The following is a 23,172-nucleotide window of genomic DNA, read 5'->3' on the forward strand; positions in this document are numbered from 1 at the left end:
GATCTCGATTGCGAACTGATCTTGACTGTCACCCAGATTATCTACCCAGACCTTATCCTATCGGTTTCAAGATCGGCAATGTCTCATATGGGATTGCGAGGGAAACCTCACTTCTAGTAACGGTTTGTGTTTCAAAGGTACGGTCCAAGTCCTATTTCTGGTTTGGTTCATGCCTTTGAAACACCTCCCTTCAGACCAATCTCATACTATGTGTATTTAAGACTCATCAATCATCATTGATTAACCAGCACCTCTCCAGCAGCACCTCTTGATGCGGCTCTACTTTGTCTTACTATTCTTTTTGCTTGCTTTTATCTCTATGGTCAACTGTCCGAACTGTGATGTTGAAGTTCGTGACCGTGGACTTTCCATGCACCTCAGCAGGTACTGCCGCATGCATGATGTAGCCACAACATCAGTGCTTACTGAACGGCTGGAGCACTGACAAGCAATTGCTGAAGTTGCCCATGCAGAGGAAGAACGGCAACAGGAAGAAGAACGTGAGGCACAGCATTGTCGATGACAGCAGCAGCAGCCTCGTGTTGACGAAGTGAGTATTATTTCTAAAAATTTAACCTTGATATTCATGTAGTATTATCATATGAACAGGTACCAGATATTGACATGTCGGAATTGCCACGACCATCTGGGTGCCCCAACCACCAGATACATCTCCCCAAGCGTTATTGTGATGAAGTTCCTGCCCTGCCAATTCCTGCCCCACCTCCGGTCGCCCCAGATGAGCCAGCACCAGCGCCTGATGACCCTGGTGACATCACCATGGACTTCAATGACAGACCATTATCGGAGCATGCCCCCCCTACCGAGCAATATTGTACAGACACTGATGCATTTGACCTTTTTGGTGAATACCCTCACTCATTTCCAACATACGACCCTGAACATTCAGCGTACTTTGATGCACTTTGTGACTCCTCAACATTCCAGCACGTTGATGGGGACGCCGATTACAAATGGCCATGGTATGCTGGCTTTGGACAGTCACTTGAAGCGGTCCATCATGATTACTTTGCACCATTTCTTAACGCTACAGTTTTTCGGCTCATGACATGGTTTTATAACTTGTCAATCTCGAAATCGTTGCAAGATCTCAATCACTTGGTCAATGATGTCATGTTAGCGGAAGATTTCTGCCAGGAGGATTTGCTAGATTTTAATGCGCCTAGGGAGGCATCACGTCTCGAGAAGGCCCAACACGACCCCACCTCATCCATATTCTCATCTGATGGATGGCACGAGGCCTCAGTGAAAATCCAGCTACCATGTGAAAAAGAGAAGTTCTCTTCTGAGGATCATGCGCCTGAATTTGATGTTGATAGGCTCTATTATCGCAAACCATTAGAGGTCCTCAAATCGGCGTATGCAGAAGTTGCAGCCAAAACATTTCACATGAAGCCATATAAACTATTCTGGCAGCCAGAGGATGACAAACCCCCAGAGCGAATCATTACCGAACTGTATACATCTGACGCCATGCTTCAAGAGCAAGCGAAGCTCAACTCGCAGCCCCATGAACCAGACTGTAACCTAGAAACTGTCATAGCTGCGATCATGCTTTGGTCTGATTCCACTCATTTAGCAAGCTTCGGAAATGCTTCTCTCTGGCCAATATACTTGTTCATTGGTAATCAGTCAAAGTATATTCGTGGCAAGCCAACGTCATTTGCAGCACATCATCTCGCATATATTCCAAAGGTCTGTCTTTGTTTAAACTCAAGATACGAACTACTAATTAGGTGTATAGCTGTCGGATACTATCCAAGACTTCTACAAGAAGACTTTCGGTTGTAGTGCAACAGGAGCAGTACTCACACACTGCAAATGAGAATTGATGCAGGCCATTTGGCGCTTCCTACTCGATGCTGATTTTGTAGATGCATATTGACATGGCTTTGTTGTCAAGTTCCCTGATGGAGTCTTTCGTCGTGTATTTCCATGTTTTTTTCACTTATTCTGCTGATTATCCAGAGAAGTCTGTTTTGCATTTTACTTGATTGCACCATGCTAATCTCCGCAATATCAGGGTTCTACTTGCATGCATGAAATTCCTCGGAAGGTGTCCCTGCCCGTGGTGTCTCGTTAAAAAAGACAACATTTTCAAATTAGGGATGAAGTTTGATTGACGACAGCATACAAAAAATGTTCAAGTCGATAATCATCCAAGGTACAGCCTCATCGAGCGAGTCTGTAAACTCATATTCATTGATGGCTATAGTTTGGCCAGTTCCATAATTGAGAAAATCATTGGTCCCACCTCTGTCACACCTATTCGTGTATGTATGATATGCAATGAGCTTGCAAACTCTACTAATCACATAGTATTAAAATGCCTTTTCAGAGAAGCTCGCCAAGTTCAGTTTCGATTTCTACTCAATGCTTGTGCCCGACTTTATGCATGAGTTTGAGTTAGGAGTATGGAAGGCAACCCTTACTCACCTTCTCTGAATTTTGTATTCGTATGGAGGTACTGCTGTGCAAGATCTCAATGAGTGGTAAGTCGGTTTTTCTCATATATTTGTATGTCCAACATAATATAGGTATCATCTCATACCAACATTTGGATGAGACACCATCTGCAAGTTCAGTGATAATGTATCAGGTCTTATGAAGCTTGCAGTGCATGATTTCGAAGACCTGCTTCAGGTAGGAATATAAGTAATACAGCTGCTGTTACACTGATCAATGTTGGCAGTGTGCGATGCCAGTATTTGATGGTCTTCTACCAGAACCGTTCAACAACTCAATCCTCAACCTTCTGTTTGAGCTAGCCACCTGGCATGCATTCGGGAAGCTTTGTATGCACACAGAGACAACGCTCTACCATTTCGATAACTGTACAACACGGCTAGGAAAGGCTCTCCGGCAATTCCGCAACAATACATGCAAAAAGTTTGCTACTCATGATCTACCGCGTGAAACAGCTGCTTGTGCATGGCGCCGGCGTCTTAAAGCATCTAAAGGCAAGAACAAAAGGTCAGAAGGGACAAATACAGATGCTGAAGGTGATGGCCCCTCCAAGCAACAGCTCCTCAACCTTTCAACTTACAAGCTCCATGCTCTCGGAGACTACGTCAAGTCGATCTGGCAGTACAGGACTATGGACAACTACTCTACACAAGTGGTGAGGATCGGAATCCATGAATAACTAATGATCCACTAATGGTAGTGTTAGGGCGAACTTGAACATCGCCGAGTCAAGCACTTTTATGCATGAACCAACAAGAATAAGTTTGCCAATGGAATTGCAAGACTTCAGTGCCGCAAGCGCATTTTGCAAAGGATGAGAGAGGTGAACCGTGAAAGGGAAGCTGCATAAAGGGTCACTTGCAGCCCGAGACAGAGGATCTTTGCCCATCTCTTCATTTTGTTGACCAGGATCCACTGCTGCATTGCTCACCAGAGATTCATTATCAATGTCCTCGTCACAGAAACACCACTGGGATGTTTCTTCCTGGCTCAGAAAGAATAGAGATGACCAGGCCACAAAGGTAGGTCTCTGATACTTGTATAACGACAAATGTATTTGCTCATCAGATGTAACTAGGATTTTCTTCCGTGTCTCAAAGACCACCTTCTGGGTCGATTATCAGGGTTGGCCTATGACAGAGATGAAACTTCATTTACTGCTACAGAACGGAACTCTGTCATAATCATCAACAACCGGATCTATTGTCACAAAGTGCTTCATGTCAACTACACCACCTACGACTTGCGGCGTGCTCAGGACTCCCTCAACCCCCGCACACATGCAGACATCATGGTTCTTGCTCGTGACCAGAAAGACTCTCATCCATACTGGTATGCCCGGGTTATTGGCATCTTTCATGCCAATATTCGCTACACGAGACAAGGTGCATGTCCCACTATAAAGTGTGTCGACTTTTTGTGGGTCCGCTGGTTCGCCCGTGACATCACTGCACCAACAGGTTGGGCAGCAAAACAGCTGCCATGAGTTGGGTTTTATGACGGAAATGATGAATCAGCATTTGGGTTCCTTGATCCTGACCTCGTCATTCATGGTGTACAACTTATCCCAGCCTTTCGACATCTACATACAACTGCGCTGTTGGGACCATCCATTGCTCGTCAAGCAGCTGACAATGACGAGGATTGGGACTGGTACTGTGTCAACATGTCAGTTATTTCCTACTAACAACATGAATTGAATCTAACAAATTACCAGGTTTGTTGACCGAGACATGTTCATGCACTTCCGTGGAGGAGGTGTGGGGCACAAATCCACATGAAGAGAGACATCATGCCTGCTTGATGATCGTAATGAATTAGATAGGGTTCCTTTTCAAAGAGAGAAAGAGCACCATGGATCAGAATTCAACAAGGGCTCTGAAGAAGATGAGGAAAGTGACGATGATAGCTCAGAAGAAGCAGACAATAGTGAAGGGGAGACAGACAGCATGGATGATAACTCGGATGAGGGTGATGAAGTTCCAGCTCCATTTGAAGCAATGGTAGACGACGCTGTTGCCGACAAGATGGACGAATATGGATACTCTGGCCTTGATCAAGTCCTTGATGAAGATGGCACAGGTGAAGAGACCGATAACAATATCAATGACTTTGGTCCAGAAGATGGAGAGAATGTGATGAATGAGTTCGAGGAGGATAGCTTTGCAGACTTGTGATTGACAACAGTGCGGAAGCGAAGTCACGGACTGGAATAGATATGCACTTCATGTATTCGTTAATGGCATCAATGTTGTATTTCCACATAGTACAGTAACTTATACCTGTATGAGACGGACAGCCAAGGGTGACAATGTACCAATACAGACGGGCCAGCCCATGTGGGCTCATGGCAATAATTGTACCATGATAGACAAGTGGGCCGAGGGTGGTGTGTACCTGATGCAACCGGGTGGGCCAGTGGTATATAGTATAGATGGTAGTATAGTAATGTACTATATAATAGATTATGAATGTCAGTGTGTGATGGAGACAAGTGGGCCGGTAAATGACATGCAATGTAAACAAGTGGGCCAGGGAAATGGGGTATGATGGAGATGAGTGGGCCAACAGGGAATAGGGTGCAATGGAGATGAGTGGGCCAAGGAATGGGGTGCAATGGACGAGTGGGCCACATTATATGCAGTACATGCAGGATATACCATCCAGTAAATTGACATGCCATCCGGTAGATGCAAGACACCATCAGGTTTATGGACATATATATCCATTTACCGGACAGTATATTCAAAATCAAGGGGACTTTTACCCTTTTGTTCTACTTGAGATTTCTCTCATCGGCTGGACGATTCCTCTGTTTCAGCCAGACGGATTCCCTTTATGTCAGCTGGACTAATCCTCTTTATGTCGGCTGGACAAATACTCTGATTCGGCCGGACGAACCCTCCTTATGTCGGCCGGACTAATCCTCTTTACATCGGCCGGACTAACTCTCTGATTGGCCGGACAAATCCTCTGATTTGGTCGGATGAATTCCCTTTATGTTGGCCGGACAAATCCCCTCTACCTCAGCTGATTTCTACACTAGACTTCATCTAGGGTAGTCCTTGTCCAGTAAATGGATATACCGTCCGGTAGAAGTCGTATGAAGGAAACCAACCGGTCAGACTGCAACCGGACCAAAAAAGACCGGACCTTGGTTGCCAGTTGCCTCATGTCTAGGCTGGTCCAGTTGCAGTTGCCTAACTTTTGTGAAAAATAAAAGACCAGACCAGGACCGGTTTCAACTGGTCCATTTTAGTGCTTAAAAGTCCGGTCTGGTCCGGTTTTTTTACCCTATTTGGAGGCAACCGGACCAGGACCAGTCTTTTTATTCCCATAATATCAGCAAACCTGGACTGGACCTGTAAAGACCAATGTTTGTGGTCTTTTGCCGTCCTACAACTGGTTGTGCACTGGTTGCAACTGGGACCGGTCATGTGGCAGTGTAGTACTTCTTCCCACGGTTACAATGGTGGTTTACTTGTATTAAACGGTTAAGATTTGAGCAAGATATGAGCATTACAAAAAATGGTTCCCAAACAGCACCCTGCAAGTGAGTCAAATATGAAAGAACGGTCTAGGACCGGTTGCAACCGGTCGGATGTGGGACCGGTTGCCTATAGATGGGTAGTACTCATCTAGGCGAATCTATTGGTGGTCTGACCTTCAAAAATGGTTGAGATTTGAGAAAGTTATGAGCCTTACAAGAAAGATGCAATACATTTGGTTTTGCTTGGTTTATCACTGATGTTTCAGATTTCTTTAGCGTGTATCTCAATCAAATGATAACCAATTGACAAGGTAAGACTACCAATACACTCATGTTGACTAGGACTACAATTAGTGTATCAGCAAACTAGGTTTTTCACTACAGGCCTCACAGGGCTTATAGTCTTAACTTAATGGTCTAATACGATAGTCTACACTTGATAGTCTCAACTCGACAGTCTGATATGATAGTCTACACTTGATTTGGATCAATTGTTATAATATTAGTAAAATCAGCAAACATCAGTCATATTACTCGTGTGCCTGAACTTTGTTGAACACACCACTTTCTAGTATTTTGCTTATAACTCACTAGGATCTTAACCAAAAAATGTCATGAGACTACTGATAGACTACCATTGACAAGGGCTACAACTTTTATTTTCATCGGAAAATTCCCATGGTCTACCCCTAGTCATTCCTTATCATGTTCCTTAATCAAAATCCTAGTCCCTAATAATAACCAAAATCTCGAAATTTCATGAAGTCTTTCTTTACTATTGGTATTCCTGTTGGTATTCTTAGTCTTAATAAGCAAACATCAGTCATATCACTTGTGTGCCTGAACTTTCCTGACACAACACTTTCTAGTATTTTGCTTATAATTCATTAGGATCTTAACCAAAAAATGTCATGAGACTATGGATAGACTGCCCTTGACAAGGGCTACAACTTTCATTTTCTTCGAAAAAGTTCCCACAGTCTACCCTAGTCATTCCTTATCAAAATCCTAATGGTAGACTATCATATTAGACTTATAGAGTATTGTGATTTATTCTAAGTCCCACTACCACAGGACTGGTCCCAGTTGCAACCGGTGTACAACCGGTTGTAGGACTGCAAACAACCGGAAATATTGGTCTTTATCAGTTCCGGTCCAGTTGCTTGCTATTGTGGGAATAAAAAAACCAGACCGGACTTTTAAGCACTAAAATGGACCAGTTGAAACCAGTCCTGGACTGGTCTTTAATTTTTCACAAAAGTTAGGCAACTGCAACTGGACTGGCCTGGACCCGAGGCAACTGGCAACCGAGGTCCGGTCTTTTTTGGTCCGGTTGTAGTCTGACCGGTTGTCATATTCTGTTCCTGACCCCTATCTTCCGATCCGTCCGATTCATCCGGTTTCTCAGATCCAGTCTAGAGTCCATTTCCCTTGGTTTGCCCATTTGTGTGTAACCTTTGTTCTGCCCCTATATGTCCGGATCACCACTGAGGTCCGGTCTTTTTTGGTCTGGTTGCAGTCTTTTTTGTCTTGCAACCGGACTTTTACACTCTAACCAGATGGGCATGGTACCGGTTGGTATATCCTGTATGCACCAGATAGCATATCCCACTCATTTCCATTGCACCTCATTTACTGGCCCACCCATCTCCATTGCCCCCTATCCCTCGTCGGCTCACTCGTCTCCATTGTGCCTCATATACCGGCCCACCCGTCTCCATTGTGCCTCATATACCGGCCCACCTGTCTCCATTGCACCTCATTCACCGGCCCACCCATCTTCACTGTGCTTCACATACTGGCCCACCCATCTCCATTGTGCTTCATATACCGGCCCATCCGCCTCCATTGCACCTCATGTACTGGCCCACTCGTCTCCATTGTGCTTCACATACTGGCCCACCCATATCCATTGCACCCTGTACCCTCAGCCCACTCGTCTCCATCGCATACTGCATTCACTACTATTCATAATCCTATATAGTATATTCCTATACTACCACCCACACTATATACCACCGGCCCATCCGGTTGCATCAGGTACACACCACCCTCGGCCCACCCGGTTGCATCAGGTACACCACCCTCGGCCCACTCGTCTATCATGGTACAATTATTGCCATGGGCCCACATGGGCTGGCCCGTCTGTATTGGTACATTGTCACCCTTGGCTGTCCGCCTCATACGGGTGAATTCACTGAAGGGGCTCGTATTTCAGCTGTACAGATATCTAAACTATGGGACAACATGTAAAGAGAATGCAATGAGGACGCCGATGGCAGTTGTGGGATGGCCACATCTTGTCAACGACTGTTTTCTCATCCAGCTTCTCGACGAAGTCAGGGAGACAATCGAGAAGTGCGATACGTGCGCAGCGTTCAGCACTTGCAGAGAGTTTGATGGGGGAGCGATGATGATTGAGCCACAGTCATTGGGTGTGACGTTCATTCTGAACTGGAGGACGAGAGGGACCACAGTTGCTGCTGATACACCAACAAACTGGAGTGCAGAGATGAGGCATAGAAGAACGCGGTAAGAGACAGATTTTTGGGAAAGGGAGAACTGTACACACTGTAGTAAGGATGCTTTATCAGCTTCACTGCTCAGGTTGAATCCGTCAGGGCTCATGAGCATCTGGATCAAGCACTTCATGACGCGGAACAACGATGGGGAAGACAATGTGCATTGGTGAAAGAATTCCACATGCTGTGTCTGTGTGTATGATATTGTCAGTAACTGCCATCTGTGAAATGAATTGACACTAACCCAGTGAATGACAGTGCACAGAAGGAGTTGAAGAACTACACGATAGCTCCGCCCATGCGTTCTACTTGCGCTGACTCAGGAATAGCATTGTGGGATCAACGATAGGCTGTGGCCAAGTTTGAATCACGTAGTCTACAGCAAGTACAGACTGTGAGCTATTAATCTCCACAGGGAAGTATACAATTATGATACGAACATTTGATGGACCTTGCTGCCATTGTGGGTGATTGGCTCACTGCAATTGCCCATTATACTCATCGCCTGGGTCAGAAGAATATGTGAGAGCCGCGTTCGTCGGAGGCTGCATTAACTAATCACAAAGTGATTCACTAACCACCAGAGCGCAATGCAACAATCGCGCTCACAGCAATCAATGTCGATCCATGTGTTTCAACAGCCTAGCAAATACCCTTCAATACATATTCAAGTAGCAGGGCGTCATGTCTGACCTTGATGAAGCCATTGAGCTCAATCACTCCCTACTGGAGCTCGTAGCTTATGTGCATGCAAGGATGCCTTTTCCCTTGGTCACCTGAATGACTTTTCGTGCAGCAGCCTACCAGTTTCATTTGCCACTTACACCGGTATCGCTGACACCGAAAGCTGAAAGACTGGCTTCAATTTTGCCGCCGATGGCTCCTGCATAGTTGATTTCAAAAACTGCGCTGTTCTTTATGGCAGTTCTGACTAGTGTGTGCTTCAACTGAAAGGGCAATCAAGGGAGCATTAAAGGAAGAGCAATAATATGTGCAGTGAGTGGTGAAGGAAGACTATGCGTGAGGCAAGCAAGGGAAAATGTTGTGGAGGTCATTGGCAGGAGAGCGATCACATTGTAAGGCTCGACAAGGGAGCTGTTCGCGTTTGTCTTGCATTCATAAAGGTTACACAGCTCATGACTACAGAAGGTAGGTACTCACCAAACCAAAGCCTTTTTCACTATCATTATCGAGGACAATTGTAAATCGCTTCAAGAATACCGAACTAGCACATCATGATGTCGAGCTTACTTCAGCGGGATTTGGAAGAAGTGTATCAAAGTTGCCTTCAGCAATTGACACAGGACGACCTGGTAGAGGGAACAATTAGCTTCGACTAAGGTGAAGTGTGAGACCTATGATAACGAGCGGCGATGGCAAAGACGGCCAACAGAAGCAACTTGGTCACCATCTGTGAAGGTTCTGGACTGGCAGAGTATGGAGTACCCCTCCCAGACTCTGGTGTAGTTGGATTACTACTTCATACGGGTAATTAAGGACCCTGTGTCAATTATGGTCTTGTTAAACAACTTACTTTTGCTTCCTCTTACTTTTAGTAGTCGGATAGAGAGATGTCCAGAATTGCCTGAGGAACAAAAGTGAGCCAAAAAAAAAATGGTTAAAATTTGTGGATGTGGTGGAAGGGGAAGTGGTGCTCCACTACTCAGTCTCGGGGTGGGGACGGGCCATACCAGACTTCATAGGGAGGGGAGTTAAGCAAACCAAAAAGGACACTCACCAATTACAATATTCAGCATACCCACCATGGAGAGGTTTGGGTGTAGAATCATCACTGCACGCAAGTGTCCAGAAAATCATGTGATTTTAATTCAAAGTCAGCTGGCATTTTCCGGTGGTGTATTAACGCTTTGATTATCATTATTTGATTGTTCTATCCCTCAATCTTCATTCTAATGGCTATTATTATTACCAGTACTGAAGAACCTCTCAACTTGGCCAACAGAACCTCCTTCTTCCATGACAACATGGTCATAATGGAGATCGATAATCTTCTTGCTGGATGGCCCACTTACACAATCAACTTCACACCCAAGCATCCAGGACCATTGGTAAGTAATCTTTTTATTGTCTGAATTACTCTCAAAAACTGATATCTACATTATAGAAGCTCATTTTACGCTTGAAGGACGCGTCAAATTTTCGCTCAACTGAAGATGATGATAGCGCAGATGAGGCAGAGGGAACAGGGAAAGTCAATGCACCACCAGTCATCAAGGAAGACCCAGATGTTACCATGGTCTGTGAGGCCACCTCGAAGTACGTGTTTTCTTGTATATCTTGATTATTGCATTGACCCTGACTATAAGGATGCACCTCAGTGTGTCAGTGCGCAACCTGTGCAACTACATGGCAGGTTTAAGGACACTCCTTTGATTGTCGTCTTACGGGAGAAGTTTGAGCGGGAGAACGGTTATACATGGCCCCCTCGTCGTGGCTTCAGGAATATGACTGCCGAAGTACCACTCAAACACATTGACACATTCATGACACTACCTGCTGCTGTAGAAGCATTAAAGTTAGAATGAGTCCCGCCTTCAAGCTTCATTTCTCGCATCCTATCGTTATTGCTTGGTGCATTGTTGTTATATCACTTCCCATGGACATTGTCTCTCATAGTCATACTGTTTTTGTTGTCACGCACTTGCACGCACTCACATTGTAACTGTAGAATTAATTCTGTACTTCTTGTTGCACATATAGCACATATAATCATGTGACCTAATATCACGTCAACATAACCAAATATTTGGAACTTAATCATATCAGTCCCATGCCCTAACCCTTACGTCTAACCACCATCATGTCTTCACGTCATCGTCCTGGCGCATCATCAAGCTCTTCTGATCCCCCGGACTTGGATGCAATGTATATACGAAGCACTAGCGTTTCTTCCATCAGATCCTCTCCAGAGCCTGTGAAACTTGGAAAATGCAAGAATAAGCGGTCAGAGTCACCAGAACCAACGACCTCATCAGTTCCATATCATCAGGCTCTTGCAAGCACACAACAAGGTATTGTAATCTGAATTGTGCCATAAAATTTTGACCTTTGGTGGCAGGAAACATGAAGATTCGAAAACGGATGACACAGAGCTGTACCAAAATGCGGGCAGGAAGGCTTCGAGCCTTCTGGATACATTCGGTGTACCCTCTGCAGCCTTCAAGACTGGTCTTCAATTTGACCGAGGTGGTAAGCGTGATCTGAAACAGTACATACTTTATATCTATGTCATGTTATGTCTAACTCGCTACAGATCTAACGACGTCACTGATCGGCATTTGTTATTGTATAATGGCATCATCAACTACATTCCTGGTCTCGAGAGTGAGCTCGACGACATATCGAGCAAAAAACTCAACATGATCATTGCAATGGTGACTATATGCACATATATGCACTGACAACTGACCTTTTGCATAATAGGTATCGAAGGGTATGAGCGATGGCAGATCTGCGGATCTGAGCTCCATCAAGCACAATTGCCTGCAATACATTGGCCTGAATATGTATAGTAAGGCCAATGCTCTTGACCCACCAATTCCAGAAGTCGAGGATAAGTCAATGCGTGGGCTCAATCACCCGCAGTTGGCCCATTTGCTTTGCCCTCGGAAGAAATTGGATTGGTTTGACGAGGACCCTGATTCGTATGCATTTCTTACTTTTGATTCTTCGTGCTGACATCACTATGTTCAGTGCTATGGCTGCTTTGCAAGCTGGCGAAATAACGATGACAGCATACAATTGGCCTATGTTCTTCTATGAACACAACATTTACGATTCTGCCGAGAAGACAAATGGTCTCTTTTGAAACCATATTGTTGTGAGGGTGCATCTTTGTCTTCTATGCCATCATTTATTTATAATGAAGTTACCATAGTTTTACAAGCATCTTTTCATTGGACCCTCCTCTGTCACCAATGACTCATCAAATGTTCGCAATTCAGCAAAACCGTCAAAAAATCGTGTGTGGGGCTAACAGCTGTTAACAAATACATCATCGCATACATTCATGTCATCGTAAGTCTAGTTCTCTTGCTGCTAGCATCAATACTCCTCTCACAGAGCCATAGACATATTTTACCATCAGCAGTGCTCAGCACCGGATTCGGTATATTGGCGACATGGACTTGGACAAGCTCCTCTGGGCTATTGTTGAAATGCTAGATGACGACGAGGATCCATGGGTCAAAGATACTCTCACATGGTGGAACAGGTATGTTTCGCTGCATGATTGTTTCAGCACTAATCATTCGCAGGCACCTCAAACCAACCAAAGAAAACTCAAACTTGGCCAAGCTCATGCAAAAGGAAAGTGAGAACAACATTGCTCAGATTTGTGCTCAGCGAGCTGCACACCATTCTGCATTAGGTATGTGATATATATATACAATGATGGTACTGATATCTATTTCCCAGTGCCATCGCATCCGGTCAACCCTAGCAATACTCAAGATCCCTCAATGAGTGGCAAGCACACCCGCCCTGCAGAGCACCATGACAAAGAGGATATCCCACGTGCAACCAAATGAATCCGGCAAGTGGGCAAAGCTGTTGACTCACCACATCCCCGAAAGGCTAACGCTCAGCACCATGTTTCTATTTATGACGACAATGAAGAGCTTGCAGCACCATGGCCAAAGTCAACCCACCCCTGACTGGATGGGCAACAGTTCCCACCTACCAAGTCCCTGCCCCAGTGCAGCATGATTTTTTTGGACGACAATGACCAACCAACACCACCCTGAAAACCGATGCACCGCCAGTGTCACCCTGAGTTTGATGCTCAGGACCATACCCCACCACCTCACAAACTCAAATCCAAGTGTCTGGTCTCTGACGCTATCGATTATGAGCAGGAAGCACTACCCCCAAAATTCAAAGCTCAGTACTCTACTGAGGCGACCGGCTATGATGTGGCTCCAGCTTCAATGCAAGCAGGCCGACCTACACTGGATTGTGATGGAGAGGAACAGCAATCTCGACCGTGCAAGCAACAGCATCCTGCGACCTCTGTTCACCATGATGACGAGGATCAGCCTCCATGCCCGAAGCCAAAACCCAAGCCAAAACCTCGTCACACTGCTCACGAGCACGAGGATTCAATAAGCAAGCTCGTGACTGAGCAGTTGGGTATGACTGGGGTATGTCACTGGGACCTTTTTTTCACTCTGCTGACATCATGATTAGCAGTCCTGGCCAGCACCAGCGCCGAGTCCACACCCCTCATCCCAACTGTCTGATCTGACTGACTATGACTTCCCCCCAGAAGCTGCAAACCTTTTTGATGCCCCCCTTGCTCCCTCGAAGCAAAAAGGAAAGAAGAAAGCCATCACGGCTCTAGATGCCCCTCGAAGAACCTCTGGTTGACGAAAGAACGGTTACTAGGACTCGAACTTTATTCATCAGGAAAACCACCAGTCCCTTTTTCCCGCTTATGTTACTTTTTATGCTTAATATGTAATAAATCCAACTGAAAACACTGCTTTTCCCACTTAATTGACTTTTGCAAAAGTGCATTAAGATACACTTAAGCTCACAAGTCCAGACCACCAAAAAAAGCAAGAAAAGTTGTATTTATGTAATAAGTAATAAAAGGTAGTAGTACTAGTAGTACTAAGTCACCCGTGCTCCTTACCGTTAATCCAAGTCGTGGTTCGAACATCGGCCATTGCATGTTGATGTTTCCGTGGAAGAGGTAGGTCCATCAAGGCCAGCGCTAAAAGCGCTGACCTCACCTTGAATGATGCATTCAACCGATTCCTTTTTGCAAGTAGACCCGGGATGCACCTTCTCCTGTGTGACCAGCTCTGGGACCTTGATGCGGATAGCTTCCAGGTAACAAAGCACTGTCTGCAGAACGCTGCCTGATGTATGAGAGTGATGAAGAACCTCATGGACAAACCCTTTCATTGGCGCAACGTTGCACCATAGGGCCTGATCATTCGAACCGGGCGTCAGGGGGATCTCGGGCAAATGAAGGGAGTACAAATTTGGGATGCATGGGGCGGGTGTGGGAGATGGCTGTGTTGTTGGAGATATGGGAGAGGGAAGTTGAGTATTATGCCCATGGAGTGAAATGCTGCATCATTTTGAATGTATAAATGAGGGTGAACATGACTTACCTTGGTGTAGAGGTCGTGCTCGTGGTTGGTGGTGGTACAGAAGCACTGCACTATGGGAAAGCGGTGCTTGCTGTCTGAAAAAAGAAGTTGTCGGGAGACGCCAATTATCAAGTGGCAAATATCAGTAAGTACCGATGATACAAGTTCAGACCATCCACTCACCTATAAATCTATAAATCACAAACTAAATTGTGAAGAAGATGGGCCCTCAGGATCCTGTAAGTGGCCTGTGTGTTGTGTAGATTCGGGATCGCTAACATGATCAATAGTTATTGGCCCGATTCCCGACTCTTTTGCCATCAACACTGCAGATCTATTGCGGACGAGGGCAAAGGTGGCCTGTTGTGGCAGATCGGCCAGACGTACCAGTGGATGTTGTGGATCAGCCAAGCGTGCTAGTGGATGAGGCAGTTCAGCAAGGTTCGGCGAGGGTGGGGTTGTGGAGGAGGCTAAGAGAGTTTCTGAGCCATTGGAATCGCGCATTGCTCGCACGCATCCATGGCGCGGCGCAATCCTCAAGCTGCTGAAGACTGAACAAGGTATGAGGCACATCTCATGTACGATGGATCGGAGATTTACCTTTTCATGTTAGAATGTGCTGCTGGGTGTGGAGAAATGACTTGGCCTGCTGTATAAATTAGTGCTACATGAAAATGGAGATCGTTTGACAGTCAAAAATGAGCGTGATCTTGGCTGAGGGCATTCTCGATGATAAGATAGGGCCCACACAAGATTCGGAGCTACAAACCACAGTAGGAGCACAACATCTCCTATAGCTGGAGGGCACATGGACGAATTTGGTGAGCGCAACAAGGCCGTACTAATCACACTTTGACATTTGCGAGACGGTGAATGAGTACCACTGTATGCCAAAGTGGAGGGCATGTGGGCAGCTCTGGTGGGCGTAACAGAGCTGCACCTGTTCGGATCATATTCTTCAGGGTGGTGGGTGGGTGCCACTGCATGGGGGACACATAGGCGGATGAGGGGGCACATGGATAGAATCTAGCAGGTGCAACAAGGCCACACCTGTTTGGATCATATTCTTTGGGATGGCGGGTGAGTACTGGTGCATGGGGGATGGATAGAGGGGCGGATGGACAGTTCTGGCGAGTATAGCAAGGCCACACCTGTTCGGATCATATTCTTTGGGTTGGCAGGTGGGTGCCACTGCATAGGGGATGCATAGGTGGATTAGGGGGCACAAACGAATTCGGCAAGCATAACAAGGCCGTGCCTGTGCGGATCATATTCTTCTGTGAGGTGAATGAGTACTGCTGTGTGCCAAAGTGAAGGGGGCACGAACAAATCTGCAAGCATAACAAGGCCGCACCCATGCGGATCATATTCTTCCAAGATGGCCTCTGAAGGCAAATGTGACAGTAATTCATTCCTCTGAGCATGTGACTGCGTCAAAAGAATGTCTGTAGTTGGCCTTTCAGTAATTATTTGAGTCTGAGTCAAATAGTCCTACCTAAGATGCGATCTCGAATGCATGATGATCTGCAAACTTGTTTATATAGAACACTCTGAAAGCATCATACGAGTCATAGTGTTTGAGGTCCTGTGGGATGGTATGTGTTCCATAGATTGGGATGAGGTGTGCAGCATGATAAATAGAATCAATGTGGATGATTCCAATTGATGGAGAATGGTTGGCATCATATGAAGGTCGCACTATCCACATCCCAGTGTCCTCGTCGGGTCTATCATCGGCTTTGTCGAACCAATGCACCACAGCGCATGGGTATGAAACTGCCTCGAATGTCAAAGAGAAAAAACACATCACTCGTGCTATTTCCATCCCCCCCATCCCTTCGATACCTGCATCGGTGTTCACAAACACACAGTCATATCGCGGTGCCTCGTTTCTCCAAAGAGGACAAGCACGAATATGCTCACGGCGCATGCCACCAATCCCACTGCGGTCGCTAGGTGCATAGAATGTCGAAGATGCGGAGTTGAAGACTTGAATCTTGCCATCGAATCGAGGACAACTTGCAAGCGGGACTTCAAAGGGAGACCGCTGGTCATCTGGGTTAACTTGTTCGAATAGGAATCGGCGGAGGAGGTTGTAAAGATGGGGAATAGTGAGTTCCGCAGATAAGTCAGGTACAGTTCGTGCGCGATTGCGTTCTGCGCAATGTTGAAAATTAAACAAGGTATTCACAATCAAATATAAGCTGGCTTACGGGGTGTTGTTGCCAACTGAACATGGGCCTGCACCAATGTTGGGCCGTCGATAACTTCACCCTCTTCATTGTTGCCCTGTATAGTGATATCGGGGTCGGGGAGTAGCAGAATGCTACTCTCATTGGGTTGATCGGGCTGGTTGGCATTAGGCTCTGTATTTAACCGCAACCGCTCTAGTATAGATTTTAAGTAAACAATAAAGATGATAGCGCTCAATAAACTCACTTAATGCTCGAAGCGTTTCTGACAGACAAGTGCCCTTCAGCATCCCACAGGCTCTTGAAATCAATGCGCTGAGGCTGCAAGTTTATCAAGGCGCTGGTTTGTCACCAGCATTTGACCAAGGGCTTTGTAGCGACTTGAGCGCCTCCATGGTTCCTTTACGGCTTTAATGTGCTTTGTCTCGGTGATCGAGGAACAAAGGCCATTGGGTGCACCAAACAGTCGGATCAGGAGGATGTAATGGGAACAAGAGTGTTGTCGAGGAGGGAGAATGTGAGAACAACACCAGTGGACTCAAAGATCTTCATGTAATGATGGAATCGGTTGAGAGCATCCTGGATTTGAACCAGCGTGGATTCCGTGATGATATTACGCCGTACGAGATAGCAGAATTCAAGAAATGCACGAAATGTGCGCATGACATCCACTGGGACGTGACCTTCAATGGCAGGGTAGATAAACCTGGACTGTTGTTAGTCTGGCAGTCACGACATTCTAGAAATAACTTACTTTCATAAGTGCTTTCGAATCATCGCTGGTCCATTGTTTGAATCCTCGACCTTGTGGAAAACGTCGAAGACCTGAGAATGAAGCAACTGCAGCGATTCTTCCATGATGTGAGCCTTGAAACGTCGAACTTAGACAAAAAGACATACCTTCGATCTATATCTTCTTGAATTTTTTCCGCTCCTTTCTTTCCATGCACTGTGGTGCAGATACTTTCCAACCCACTCAACTAAATGATCCTTGAAGGTCCCTTTAATCAATTGATGTAGGAGGTTCAGTGCGATAAGTTCATGAATATCAGCTCGAGGGAAGTCATTTGTAAATGGCTAGCAGGGATTAAATTCTATCAACTGCAGTCCTATGAGAAGACCCATGACTTACGACGAGGTCATTGATGATCCCATACTCGTCCCACAGATCGGTAGATGTTACTTCTTCAACGAGTGCTTCTGTATGGTCACGATTGCGACACAACGACTCAGAGTCCAAATTTTTGCGGTGTGACATACACCTGTATATTAAAATCGGTAAGGCGGAAGGTACATTACAATTACTGCTAGGAACCTACCTTGGACACCAAGAGCGCACTATACACGCTAATAGAACCTGCTCTTCATAATCGGCAATATAGGGCCCAAGCCCATAGATTACACGCCGATAGTGCCCGTCACCAAAGCGCACAACCTCTGGTTCGGTCATGCCGGGTCTTAGGTTCTGAAGAATCTTCGAGATAGACGAATGGAAGAGTTGCTGGCGATATTTCCGATATTTTGGGCAAGCAGCATGCTCCTTCGTAGCTGCTCAACTGTAGTTAGCACATAACAATAGTAGTAGGATGAAGATTACTTTTTGGCATAGCTAGGAAGCCAATGATGGCAACAGCGTCACAATGTGCACACTGGACATTATTACAAACATTCCTGATTGATACATATAGCGGATAGTAATCGTTGGTGCCAGTTGCCACTGAAACTGTCATCTTGTCGCTTCCAAGTATAACTGGAAGAAAGGTTGAGCCAGTTGTATCTGGATCTTTGGAAATAATATCCTACCAAAGATCATCAGCATGTATAGCGACATGAAACAAGAAAAGAGAACATACCGCTTGGTTCCAGGCCCAGTCGCCAGACATGAAGTCCTGCCATTGGCGTTCATTGTTGTCAGTCAAGAACTCACGGTAGGGCTGGTAGTCCATCTCCGTGGCATAGTCAGGGTTTGCCAACATGTTTCGAACAACCTCATGGGGGTCTCAATACCAAACATTGTGAGATTGACCCATCCACGGTGGTGTAATTGTTTTCCAGCTTCTCCCCCGTGTACTGGACCCTGAAAGATTGCCATTTGACATCACCCACCGGTGTACTGTCAATGGTTTTATGTAAATCACAGCAGTCTGCAAACAGCGGCTTGTCATTATGTTTCAGGAGGGTTGCAGCCCAAAGATCCAATAAGACGTTGATGTCCCCGGCAGACATCTGGTTGCGCGTGTACAGGAATTCGGCAGTCTCGAATTCGACGCGATCCCGGTATGGAGTCCAGTCATCAGGCGATTTGCTTGGAGGTGGCATTGGGGATGCTCCATCTTCAAGGAATTGACCTGTTGCATCACAAGGACGAGCTTGTGTAAATACCAGTGTTAATTCTAACTAGCTGGAAAAGGACCAAGAAATGTACCATTTAGTTTCGGGTGATAGTTGCAATATAATCTATCACCCGGCCCCACAAACTGCGTGTCCAGATTATCAGGCTCATCGAGAGCCTGACCCACGTCAAATAAGCCTGTGGAGAAGTCATCATGTCCTGCGAGGAAGTCGTTGTGTGGTTCTTCGGGCTCGTCTTCGACTGTAGCAGTATATGAGACACTGGTGCTAGGAGCTGATATGAATGTTGGGTGCAAAGCATTCCAGTGCTTTTTGCGCCCTGCCTGAGTCTTGAAGTAGTGTTCACATTTCAAGTACCCACATGGAATCTGAAGGGCGCTGTGGTCCCTGCGAGCAGCCTTGGGCATCGGATGGTAGCCAAGTCGAAGAGCTGGCCAAAAATGCGTGATGACACTAAGTTCAACATACTGTGTAACAAAGTCCGATTAATGTGTGTGTACATACTTGTTTGGGAGCTTACAAGTTTTTCCAACTTCCAAACCCGCCTTTCTCTCTCCAGCAAAAGTTTTGCCCTTCCTCTTACTTCCCAAGTCGTAAACTCATCTCCTCAGTCATGTCTACCCAAGACACTCCCCGTTGCACCCGTCCATCAAATGCAACCGCTCGGCCTGGCCAGATAGTGCTTGACGCAAAGAACAAGAGGCGTACCAAGGCGCAAAAGGCCGCCGACGACCTTGCCCTCAAGGAAGCGCAGGAAGCACAGGTCCAAAAAGGGCTGGAGCGCTTGGCTGGTATGCAAAATGAGATGGAGAAAGTGCAGGAAGAATTACTCAACAAAAAGGCGATCCCCATTCGGCCCAAGCCAAGGGCTCGTAAGGCGACTAAACCTGTAGTAAGGAGTGGTGATGATCATACTGACAACATGATGGAGGCTGATGAGGCAAACGACCTCCAGGAGGCTGTCGAGATCATGGAGGCTGTCAAGACCGTGGAGGCTGTCAAGACCATGGAGGCTGCCGAGAACATGGAGGATGGAACCACAGGAGCAAAAAAGAGGAAGGTAACAAAGAAAGGCGGAAAGGCGCTGATAAAGGATGCTATCAGTAACATGCAAAAGAAGATCAACGAACCATCATCGAAATTGGAAGGTGATAACGCCAATAACGTGGCACGTGTATCTGATGGGAAAGATACACCAGCACCATAAGGCTTCCTTCTCTCACCATCCAATGTTACTCCTCACTGAATCAAGATTGTATTTCCTCAATCTCACTTCCAGTTTCAATGCTACCACTCAGAAATTTGCATTGGGTGGCCAGGGTGACCAATTGGATTTCAGGCGTTAAGCCCGGAAAATCAGAACCCACTGTCCCACACTATCCAGCACCTCATTTCCAACTCGAGCGCCTCCAACATCAATTTTCTCACAAGGCACTGCCTCCACTGCGGCAACTTTGGATGCACAGGTCCCAATTCGCAAGCCTGTGGCTCCTGTTGCAGAAGCCTCTCATTGGCGACTTTGCAGATGACATTGATGATACGTTGGAGCGCGAGGCCACTATTGCGCAAGCCAAGGGGAAATCGAAGTGATCTGCCACTTTGATCATTGGTATCCACGCGCGTTAATTATTTGCTTCACAGGTGGCCTCGATATTCGATGATAACGTGGACTTCGACGAGCCTAATGCTCCGGTAGCAGTATGAGCCGGATGATGATTCTGTGACTTCGTTCACAGAACAGGAATGGGGCTCGCAGGGGCCTCAGGCTCCATTCACGCAGATTGAAAATCGCGGGACCCTCAAGCGAAAAGCTAGCGTGGATGACGTCTTCAATGACGACAAGGAGTCTATGGTGTCTGACTGGTTCATGGATATTGAAGGCCCCGATTTTGAAGACACATTCGAGCCCAAGCCCGAGCCTCCAGTGGTAGTGAAGAAGGAGAAAGATCCGTGCACAACATTTTCAGTAAGGACATTGAATATAATCGCACTCTCTCTGACACTCGTACAGACATCAGTATTGGTTGTGACTTCTGTCCCTGACAGAAAACCACCTGCTCCCAAAAAAATCAAAGTTGGGGCATCCACTGCACGTGCCCGCAGCACTCCTGCCATCAAACACCAGCTCAACGTGGACACTGGGCCAGAGAACATGAAACCTCGTAGCATATATTGTAATGTTGATTTACCTGCCATGTTGCAGGTAGATCAATGCTGGGCAAAGAAATATCTTCCTACTGTCATGTTATGGGCCGGAAGTTATGAAGACCTCTGGACTATCCCAGATGACGTTCTTCTCCTTCACGCACAGCTAATTTTTAATGCAGTATACAAGGAGCTCAATATCACTATTGTTCATGGTGACGTGATTTATTCCCTTGTAAGTTCCCTATTTTATATCGAGCTTTACTGACTGTACTCATAATTAGACTGCACAGCGAATTTCTGAATGGCGCAGCAACTTCAGCTCGATGGGCCTGGTCATTATTGTGGACTTTTTGTCCTGAAACTCTGACTGCAATTTGGTTCAACTTGCCGCCTACCTTCTCGCAGACTATGCATTCCTATTTGAGGACCCTGACCAGCCAAGTCCCCTCACAACATACCGTTCTCCTTTCATATTACAGCTGTTGGGTATAGCACATCTTAATGCCATCAGTGGGTATGTTGACGTTCCCGACCTCGACACACATGCACTTGCAATAAGGGCCATCAGGATGTCGGGTGTTATTACCCTTTGTGCCGCAGCAGTAAGTTTGATTTTAGAATAATTTAATTTGCACTTATTTTTGTTTTAGATCGAGTGAGCCCTGGGAATGTTTGCAAACAAAAATTTGAAAGTCAAGGATATATTGGTGTCCAGTGCCAGAGGTAAACTTGTCATTAAACTACCCAAAGTCCTCAACAAGGTCACCGGGAGGATGACCAATGCCCCGTTTTTGTTTTCAGCGGCTCGCTGGGCCAAAGTCACCACATCTTTCATCAAATCTATCTCGAGCAAGCCTGCTGGGTACATAGAGACCACGGTACAGATGGCGCGTGCTTGTACTGCCTTAAACGATGCCATCGAATCACCCCAGGACTCGCTTAACGACGACAAGTCGGAGGACAACGAGTGCACTATGCTTTGTAAGTACTTGTCATTCCAGTTTCATCCAACTGACATTCATCGTTGTAGGATGTTGTCTCTTCTACTACACCGCCGCCGGTGGAATCCCGCTGTCGTATCATCATTTTCGCTGCTGTTTTTACCCCCACATGTCCGCCGTTTTTCCTGTACCCCCAGCTGGCTCTCGACTTTTTATATTAGAGTCTCCTTAATTTTATGCTTTCTCGTGTATGCCCCCCTTTTTATGAAAGGCTTGTGCCGCTTTTTCTGCTTTTTTAAGTGAAATAAGTGTGAAATAAGCGAAAATTCAGAGATGGAGTGGGCTTAATTAAGTGGTTCACGCTTTTTCACTCAAATGACTTAATGGTACTTTTCACGTCATTAAGTGACAAATTAAGTTAGAAAAGGAACCAGTGGTTTTCCTGATGTTTCTGCAGCTTTGTTCTCTATTTCTTGCTTATCTGCTTGTTGCTGCCGCTCTGGACTTTACTGTGTGCCAGTGGACTTCGTTCAACTCATGTATTTTTTGATACCAGTACTATTGCACTAATACATTGCCTGTTGGGTACAAATACCCACCTGTACTTGACCGGGTTTTGCATAATCATGGCTGATTAGACACAGCCCGTTATGCATGGTAACCTCTAGTCTTTGACGTTATGCATAATCCCCTCGACTGTATGTATAGTAGTGTTCTCACTGGTGTCTGTAATGCATAATCCCCTCGACTGTTATATAGGATGCTTCAGATCTTCTCTTTCCATGTTCGTTCCTTATTTCACTGGTGTCTGTAATGCATAATGCCCTCCACTGTTATATAGGACACTTCAGATCTTCTCTTTCCATGTTCATTCCTTACCCAGTCATTTGCGGATGTTCCTGGCTGCATCCTTCTGAG

General features: G+C 46.0%; 6 protein-coding genes across 6 annotated transcripts; 3 read left to right on the forward strand and 3 right to left on the reverse strand.

Moving 5' to 3' along the window:
* Positions 1-8,212: 8,212 nt before the first annotated feature.
* On the reverse strand, positions 8,213-10,317 carry EDB91DRAFT_1269360 (uncharacterized protein; the record flags this gene model as incomplete). Its single annotated transcript, XM_041324547.1, has 9 exons — positions 8,213-8,720; positions 8,980-9,044; positions 9,109-9,141; positions 9,324-9,446; positions 9,661-9,724; positions 9,751-9,854; positions 9,908-9,974; positions 10,034-10,084; positions 10,238-10,317. The coding sequence occupies 9 exons, from the start codon at positions 10,315-10,317 to the stop codon at positions 8,213-8,215; spliced, it is 1,095 nt and encodes a 364-aa protein (XP_041170371.1).
* Positions 10,318-10,412: 95 nt separating this feature from the next.
* Positions 10,413-11,045, forward strand: EDB91DRAFT_1255346 (uncharacterized protein; the record flags this gene model as incomplete). The annotated part of the gene is made up of 3 exons (XM_041323965.1): positions 10,413-10,568; positions 10,625-10,776; positions 10,847-11,045. 3 exons carry the CDS (start codon positions 10,413-10,415, stop codon positions 11,043-11,045), a joined length of 507 nt encoding a protein of 168 aa, XP_041170372.1.
* Positions 11,046-11,320: 275 nt separating this feature from the next.
* EDB91DRAFT_1087550 (uncharacterized protein) lies at positions 11,321-13,887 on the forward strand (the record flags this gene model as incomplete). Its single annotated transcript, XM_041316237.1, has 12 exons — positions 11,321-11,385; positions 11,579-11,728; positions 11,774-11,894; positions 11,944-12,164; positions 12,214-12,270; positions 12,465-12,537; positions 12,591-12,733; positions 12,777-12,889; positions 12,937-13,035; positions 13,140-13,216; positions 13,284-13,661; positions 13,711-13,887. 12 exons carry the CDS (start codon positions 11,321-11,323, stop codon positions 13,885-13,887), a joined length of 1,674 nt encoding a protein of 557 aa, XP_041170373.1.
* Positions 13,888-16,116: 2,229 nt separating this feature from the next.
* Positions 16,117-16,551, reverse strand: EDB91DRAFT_1239992 (uncharacterized protein; the record flags this gene model as incomplete). Its single annotated transcript, XM_041321938.1, has 1 exon — positions 16,117-16,551. The coding sequence occupies one exon, from the start codon at positions 16,549-16,551 to the stop codon at positions 16,117-16,119; it is 435 nt and encodes a 144-aa protein (XP_041170374.1).
* A 733-nt stretch (positions 16,552-17,284) lies between these two features.
* Positions 17,285-19,572, reverse strand: EDB91DRAFT_1255351 (uncharacterized protein; the record flags this gene model as incomplete). The annotated part of the gene is made up of 8 exons (XM_041323966.1): positions 17,285-17,519; positions 17,790-17,890; positions 17,946-18,075; positions 18,133-18,361; positions 18,411-18,612; positions 18,667-18,759; positions 18,821-19,182; positions 19,239-19,572. 8 exons carry the CDS (start codon positions 19,570-19,572, stop codon positions 17,285-17,287), a joined length of 1,686 nt encoding a protein of 561 aa, XP_041170375.1.
* A 206-nt stretch (positions 19,573-19,778) lies between these two features.
* EDB91DRAFT_1087554 (uncharacterized protein) lies at positions 19,779-22,328 on the forward strand (the record flags this gene model as incomplete). The annotated part of the gene is made up of 10 exons (XM_041316238.1): positions 19,779-20,339; positions 20,807-20,863; positions 20,907-21,131; positions 21,177-21,339; positions 21,373-21,545; positions 21,595-21,645; positions 21,793-21,915; positions 21,964-21,968; positions 22,029-22,294; positions 22,315-22,328. The coding sequence occupies 10 exons, from the start codon at positions 19,779-19,781 to the stop codon at positions 22,326-22,328; spliced, it is 1,638 nt and encodes a 545-aa protein (XP_041170376.1).
* Between the last annotated feature and the right edge of the window lie 844 nt (positions 22,329-23,172).

This window comes from Suillus paluster (assembly GCF_016628075.1).
Source record: "Suillus paluster strain FC165 chromosome Unknown EDB91scaffold_136, whole genome shotgun sequence".
Classification (NCBI taxonomy): Eukaryota; Fungi; Basidiomycota; class Agaricomycetes; order Boletales; family Suillaceae; genus Suillus; species Suillus paluster.